A 7,925-nucleotide genomic window follows, 5' to 3' on the forward strand; every position below is an offset into this window, starting at 1 on the left:
CCTTAACCAATGGTCTAAAGAATAGGAGTACATGCACTGCCTTTACATAAGAACTATCTCACTGGAAGAGGACAAAACGGAAACAATCAAAGTTGCAAAGATAACAGGACCTCTAAATTAGCACTGGTAAGAGTTCGTGCTTGATGCAGACAAAGTCTTGACATCGAAGCCTAAAAAATTAGAAATCATAACTTTATGCAACTCATATACACAATACAATTTCCACCATTCCAAAACTAACATTAATAGCAAATAAACATAAGTAACTAATACTTAATCGTTATCAAATATAATTTATTCGAAGAGAACCACAATGACTTGTTACAAGAGGATAAAGCAATCAAAATACATCATCACCACAAGTAGTGTGATGGGGCTACAACTTCCAACAAACTTGAAAAAATTCCAGTCATGTGGCCAGTTCTCTTGCGAGCCACTCCAATGCAGGATATGTGAAATACAATACCAGGAAAGATGGGAGCGCAAACAGAACAGTAATAAGTAAATACAAGGCTAAGATGGCAACACTTGCAGGGATTGCGAAAATAACAATCAGAAGAACTAAGATTACCAATGGGATCTTGGCTGTTAAGTTGATGAAGAAATCCAAGGATTTATGGAAGGAATGGGTCCTCTCTGGACTAACAGAACCACCGATACCATTACCATTATCACTATTTGACCCCGAGTGTCCTGATGGATGGGACCTCCTCAAACTTACACCAGTGGAATGATTTACAGTACATGAAGCACTTTTTGCAGACCAGAGTGGTTGAGAGTCCCCAACAGTTAAGGAAGGGGACTTCAGCCTGTCACCATTTAAGCTCTCTACCATCCAAAGGAGAAAGTAGTTCTTGCAAGGAAATTTGAGGTTACCTTTGTAAACCAGTCGTAAAGTTAACAAGTGGCACCAAGGGCATGAGATGAAGAATGGAATCTGGACTTTTTGGTTCGAGAACTTATAAACAGCTAACTGAAGCCCTAGGACACAATTTTTGCAGAGTGTGTGGCCACACCATAAGACATAGGGCACGTTCTCCACAATATTAAAAGATTCACAACATATTGGACATTCGAGTCCATCATCAGAACTGTCATTTGAGCAGGTTTCATCATCTGAGATATCTAAAGAAGCTTGACTTTGGTCCAAAGAATTTTTGTTGATCCCTCCAATGCTTCCAATAGCTTTTGTGATGAAACCCCACATGGTGACAGAGAAGACGTCAATCAATAGAAATTGGTCAACTGAAGTATTTTGAAAATTTCTGACTCGTAAATTTTATTAATTTATCAAATACACAGTTGGTCCCCACAATCTCTACAGCTGAAATTCTGACTTCCATGGGTCTTTAGATTCCTCCAACTGAACCTGGAGCAGTGTTGCGTAGTTAGAAGTAAATTTCAAATGTCTCACACTCACAGACGAAGAAACAGTGACACATAACCTAAACAGATAATAGGTAAAAGTACAGATATGCTTCTGTAGAATTTAGTAAGTAGATCATATAAAATAAAAGTGCCAAAATTATATATAGTGGTATCTAAATAGAGCTAGATGCGCACATGAGTAGAGTATATTATAAAAGAACACTAAATATTTTACTTTCTTTAGGTTTCAAGTACAATCCACATATTTCTTTCTCAGTAATTTATTAGCCTATATATATGGACTCGCTAGTAAATTGATTTATCATTAAATTACATTGTTTCGTCAAGTATAAAAGATATTAGTATTGTAACTGTTTCAGTGAAACAGCTCTCCGTCATTGACAGAAAGGGTTTAATACTTGTAATTCTATGATTATCTTCTATAAATTAAGAACAAATGGATTTTTGCCATTACCACCCTCCGTCCCAGCGTCCCTCCTCTCTCAACCCAAGAGCCAGACCGGAAGTGAAAAAGATAAGTTATGCATTGTTCAAAAAATAGCTCTTAATGCAGTAAGCACTGTAATATCATCTACCAAAGTGTCTTCTTAAGCCTCTAATCAGAAGTAGTAAGCCCTAGAAGCTCATACTATAATTAAAAACTTTTGGAACGCGTAATACTTTCTCTTTTAGGCATTGGAAGTCTCATAGAAGTTTCAAAAATGAGGGATCAATTCAAGTTTTGTATAATTCTTTCAGGATCGTTAGCCGCACCATTATATGAAAAATTGTGCCCCAAACTATCTACCTACTGAAATTCATAGTACTATATAAAATTCATATCTAATGAGTCTATCTCAAATTCGCCTTCCCCGACCCTACCCGATTCAATATCTTTCCACAGTTTTACATTCATACAGGTTTATAACTTCATACATAATCCAGATTCATGACATTTTTTCTAGACTATAAAATATTAAAATATAATTCTGAGTGACAGTTAAACAAACAGTGGAAACATAAATTGAAAATAATATGATCGGATTGCATTTCACACAGATGGTTAGCAGTTGCAGAAATGAAGCAGATGCGGAGGAGTCGAAGAACAAATGCAAAATCAAAATGAAATGAAAACAACAATGATAAATATAAATTCAAGTGAACAACTTACAGAAATGGTGGAAGAAGCATTGCAGAAGAAGAATAGATCAAGAGGTAGAGGAGGATTCTCTCTCTATATCCTCTCTCTCTCTCCCCACACTATCTCGCCTCTCTCTTTCCGTGATTCAGAACATCCAAGCTAGATCTTTTTGTGGTGAAACAAACTACTACTCCCTCCGTCCCATTTTAACTGCTTTTGATTTTTTTACACGTATTTTAAGGTATTAAAAAAATCATATCTAAACATAATCATTCTTTATAAAATGTATATCAAATGAAAGTTTAGAATCTAAACTTTAATTTGATATAAAAATTGAATTTTTTTATTAAGTGTAGATATAGATTTTTTGCATCTCAATATACGTGTTAAAAAGTCAAACATCAGTTAAAATGGGACAGAGGGAGTAATAAATTGCCTGACAAAAAAAAAACTACTAGTAATAAATTACAAAACTGAAATAATCTATATCTATATCTATATAATCCTAATTTGTGAATACAAACAAATTGACAAATGACCTTTTCTGCCCTTTTCAATTTCTATTCATTATACTTTTCAAGGTCTTATCCGTAATTGCACAAGCTTAATGGGGCAACCAAGTGAAAACGGGTACTGACCCATTACCAAAACAATTGTTTCCTTCGTGTTTTGCTGGAGGATCCGAAATCCAGCGGAGGATCCAGTCTTATTTTCGAAATGGTTGTTCAGTTGTGACAACCCACAATTTCAGGGTACAGTTCTTCCTTCCATTTCAAAAAGCAACTGCTTAGTTTTGAAATGGTTAGTTATTTCGATCAGCTTGAAAACACATCCGAGAAGACGCAAACTAACCACTATCCGGTGACGCCGCTTCAATGAAGAACCCTCTAATGGGAATGGTGAGGATTTAACATGGAGAACGTACACCCAAATACACAGAGGACGTCTGTCACGCCTAATGGTATGCACCTTCTTTTATTACATTCAGGCTGCGTTTTTTGTAGTGAAGATCGTTCGGGTGATGGCATCACCCCACTTGGTGCATATGTTTCGTATGCCGATATTGTGTTTGACCGATGTGTTATTGCTGATTTACAGTTTATATTTTGATTTACAGTTTATATTTTGATTTTGCATACCTACTATTTGATATAAGTTCTCAGAGAATTTTTTATTAACTTTTCGTGTTTTGTCCTAGAATAGAAGTAGGTCAAGTGTATGACCTGATTTATAACCAAAATCTGAAGTTGATTTTATACGCAGAATGAAGGATGGTATTTATTAATTTTGCTTGAATTTTTAGTACAAATCTCAAACTTTTCTGTTCGTTTAGGCTGGCTGCTTGATATGTTTTGTCATCCTATCTTCACCATATGTAATTTGTTTGAATTTTTTACCAACAAATGAGTGCAAGTGGACATATAAACAAGGTGATGTTGCAGTTCCTTCATCTCCAAGGCCTGGTGCAGGTATAAAATATGTGTCTACTTGAAACAAATATAGAGAGTACTTTGTAATTTTAGATAAAAATCTGCAACTGTATTCATAGATATGTGAAAGAGTTTAACTAAGGAAAACAATAATAAACACTTGAATTTGAAAGTTGATCGTAAAGGAGCAGGTAAATCTGAGACTGACTTGAGTCCATAAGAAGATAAGGTATTGCTGGTCCTGTGTATTTCCGCTTCTTAAGAAAATAGGATAGGATGGTCCTGTTATTGTTAACAGTCAACTTTTGTCACTCAAAACAAATGACAGCTCTGATATGACTGAAATATCGCGAGAGGAATTCAGAGAAATGGACGAACAAATTAGACCACCATTCGTGGTAATGGTCCAAGACTTTTAACATTTTGACGGACCTGGAAACACAATGTAATGCAAACAACTGGGAAATAGGCAAAGACGGAACAAAATCATGATATAATGGCTTATTATCTATCTTTGTAAATTCATTTTCAGCCAGCACCGACTTGATTCAAAGTATATATCTCAAGCAGGATGACCCAAATATTATAGCACTAATGCAACAAGCAGAAATACTCAGTTCACTCGCACTCAAATTTGATGCAGAGAACAAAGATCAGAGTATTAATAATGCTTGGAAGGTGAGGCAATGACATTGATCTGTTATTACGTTTTATAATGTTTTATTTTTTTGAATTTTCACATTAAGGGTGTCAATTTGGATTATTTCTTCAAGCTCTCCTACCATCTTGACTGAGCCATGCTCCTGTTTTTGTAGCATGTGCCTCTTTTTTTCATGCTATATTATATTTTTATACATAATATCCAGATTCTCCAAGAATTTCTCAGTCAACTTTTACAGGCAATCTTTACTTATTTGTTTCATTTGTTTCATGTAGCCAAGATGATCCAGGTTCACGGTTAACGACTCCAACTCCTGCTGATAAAACAAACCAGAAACTCTCTCACTCAAGACAAGCTTCAGGTCAAGTTATCTGCTCTGTGAAGTCCGCATCTTAATAATTGTCGCATACAACGAAATACAGCATATATAAAGCATTAGGCCATTACATTTCCTCAATAGAACATTCTTAACATGTGAATGAAATTACAGGTACAAGCCATCGTTTTTAGGCTTCTAGGCTCATAAATTAAGTACAACATGTGCTGATCATGGCATGCCATTCCAGATGCCAGCGTCAACAATAAAATTGGCCGTGTCAACGCAACCAACAGGTAAAATATGCTAATAATTTGATCTGTTAGTAACAGCCATAAAATATGCTAATAATATTTGAGTATTCTTAATTAACAAAGGTTGCAAGTGCGTCCTGAATTCACTTTTTCGTGCCACTGTAGCATGGTATTCTGATGAAGCAAGTACCAGACCAAAATATTTGATACATGCTTTAAACAAGGCTGGGAAAACGAGTGGTTCAGGAAGCCAGAAAGTTTCAGGTAAACTAAATACATCAATGCATAAGATGAAGTAGCCCATGCACCTCCATAACATTTCTGTGTTTAACTGTTCATATTTAACAAGGTTGTGCGTTTTATTGTTGTTTAAAATATTTAGTAGATGTGTTCAATTACATTTGGACGGGGAACACATTCCAAGGTGTTTTTTCAATGGACATGGTAATGATTTACATGATATAGGTAAAGTTCTGCGCTTCTATTCCCAAAATAGTGAGAGACATTGATTTGTATACATTTTTTGACCGCAGGTAAAGCACTGGTAAATTTAGGTAAATCACGGACTATAGCACTCATCATATGCTTCTGGCCATATTGGAAACAACAAATCAGTTGCGGCACAGAGTATGTTCTCAACATCATTTCCCCCTGTATGGTGTTTATGTGTAATTTTTTTCTCCACAACTTTTGTGACAAAGGACTGCCTGAGCTTTGCGTAGCTGTGACAGCACTAATTCTAGCTTGGGTCATTTTTTTTATTCTTTTCATGCCTGAACAATATTCTTTTTGATTTAAAATATATCTTTTCTAGAATGCAAAACTTCTGCGCTTTACATTGGCCATGGTCCATTAGGTGATAGGAACTTATAAATTTGCAGTTTTTAAATATTTGTCCGCCGATACAATTACATATTGTGGGTGTATTTTCAGTTTCACTTTTAAGCTTCCAGCGACGGGTACTAATATCCGTGTACTCAAGATGAAGCAGCATGGATGGAAACGGTTGAAGCATTTAATTTTACTGTTGAACCATCATTTATTGGCATCACTATTGTTATTATGTTAGATGTATATTAATCAAATAGCAGTGCATATAAAACATGGTGTAAATAGCAGTGCGTATAAAACATGGTGCATATATGATATTCTGTCTCTACTTTAATTTAGGATGTTAATGATTTTGATAGAATAGATGAGTTTGGTTTTACAACATGCTTGGATGTACCAGGGTGTTGAATGGGAAGAGTCTGACATATTTGAAGGGTCTGTTGAATGGGAAGAGAAGTATTGGGAGGCTGCTGATGAATTTGATCACAAGGAACTTGGTTCAGAGAAATCAGGACGTGATTCTGCTGGAAATGTTTGGCGTAAATTTTGGAAGGAGTCCATGTACCAGATATTTATATGGCTGATGCAATTCTGTTTTGTTTTCCTACAGAAAGATGGATCTGTGCATTTTGAGAAAACTGCAGACAAATGGGGAAAGAACTGTGAGGGAAGTGAATGGCAGGAGAATTGGTGGCCTGGTGGGAATCCGATGGTGCCTCCGGCCAAGCTGAGAAATGTTCGCATAAGTGGTGCAGCATCGACCCAAACACATCCCTTGAGACATATCATGAGCATGTCTGGCATGAAAGGTACCAAATAATGAGATGTCAAATTTAGGTTGTCGGTTCTGTAGATATGATCTTAGTTGGTATTAATCATAAATTGTAAAAGTATACTCCACTTGGTTGTAAGCTGAGAAGGGACAAGGCCTAATTCTTTGTTGAGAATTCAAGAAACCAGTTATATATATATTTTTTTAGTTATGTAATTCATTTAGGCCGGAATTTTTAATCTGGGAGACTATATCACTTTCATATGTATGTATATTTTGTTTTCTTTCCACTTTGATTAAATTAAAATTGACATATTTATTTAGATTGCAGGACATATGAAGCAGAATTTTTTGCTAGGATTGCTCAGGATGCATACAACTACACAGCATAATTGTGACGCTTCTAGCTCGACTCTAAGTTTCTTATCATTCTTTGAGTGGATGGTTAAAGACTTAAAGTGGAGGGAGTTGAACACACAGAGTTTGGACAGACAATTATGCTGTTTTGCGAGATTTAGTTTACGCTACTGGTGGTCTCTTTTTTGCTGTTGCCGTAGCGAAGCAGAAAGTGTAAAAGTTGCAAGAGTACTGTTGGTTAAAGTTTATAATACTCCATTCAGTCTATCAAGTTTCCTGTTTGAATGTTGGCTCTCTGTTATCTTTCAAAATTTTAGCGCCATTTTATGATATAAATACTAATCACTCAATACTTTTTATCCACTTTTTTATTTTAATAATTAAATATTAATTGCTTCCACAATTTTACCTAAAGGGTGGACGGAGGAATTGTAATAAAGATTTTAAATCACTAAATAAAGGAATATTACTTTTTTCAAGGAAATTATGAATCTAATACATTTTCATTAAAATTTCATTAAGCAAATGAAATTATGGGAGATGAACATAACATTAAACAAATTAGAAAATAAATATTAAATATTTAAAGAATATAAGAAGTATAAAGACTTAAGGAGCACAAAAATTAAAGAACAAAAGAATAAATCACAGAAACCAATATTATAGAATATAAAAAAGAGGAAGAAAACTAAAAATGTATAAGGACTTAAGGAGCACAAAAATTAAAAACAAATATTATAGAATATAAAAAAGAGGAAGAAAACTAAAAATTCTGAACAAAAAGGTATACAAAAG

At 34.9% G+C, this 7,925-nt stretch overlaps 2 protein-coding genes across 18 annotated transcripts; one reads left to right on the forward strand and one right to left on the reverse strand.

The window, feature by feature from the left end:
* Positions 1–280: 280 nt before the first annotated feature.
* LOC108193769 (uncharacterized) lies at positions 281–2,700 on the reverse strand. Its single transcript, XM_017360584.2, has 2 exons — positions 2,540–2,700; positions 281–1,369 (listed from the first exon to the last, which is right to left on the reverse strand). Exon 2 carries the CDS (start codon positions 1,205–1,207, stop codon positions 410–412), a length of 798 nt encoding a protein of 265 aa, XP_017216073.1. The 5' UTR covers positions 1,208–1,369; positions 2,540–2,700; the 3' UTR covers positions 281–409.
* Positions 2,701–3,049: 349 nt separating this feature from the next.
* LOC108193350 (uncharacterized) lies at positions 3,050–7,480 on the forward strand. 17 transcript variants are annotated; one of them, XM_064081778.1, is made up of 8 exons: positions 3,050–3,470; positions 4,472–4,617; positions 4,876–4,961; positions 5,091–5,212; positions 5,336–5,434; positions 5,553–5,797; positions 6,402–6,810; positions 7,105–7,480. In XM_064081778.1, the coding sequence occupies exons 6-8, from the start codon at positions 5,753–5,755 to the stop codon at positions 7,458–7,460; spliced, it is 810 nt and encodes a 269-aa protein (XP_063937848.1). In that variant the 5' UTR covers positions 3,050–3,470; positions 4,472–4,617; positions 4,876–4,961; positions 5,091–5,212; positions 5,336–5,434; positions 5,553–5,752; the 3' UTR covers positions 7,461–7,480. The 17 variants fall into 17 exon arrangements, 15 of the variants coding, with proteins under 15 accessions (XP_063937848.1, XP_063937853.1, XP_063937847.1 ...); XM_064081783.1 differs by having other exon boundaries at positions 4,510–4,617; XM_064081777.1 differs by lacking the exon at positions 3,050–3,470 and adding an exon at positions 3,489–3,978.
* Positions 7,481–7,925: the final 445 nt, after the last annotated feature.

This window comes from Daucus carota, chromosome 7 (assembly GCF_001625215.2).
Source record: "Daucus carota subsp. sativus chromosome 7, DH1 v3.0, whole genome shotgun sequence".
Classification (NCBI taxonomy): domain Eukaryota; kingdom Viridiplantae; phylum Streptophyta; class Magnoliopsida; order Apiales; family Apiaceae; genus Daucus; species Daucus carota.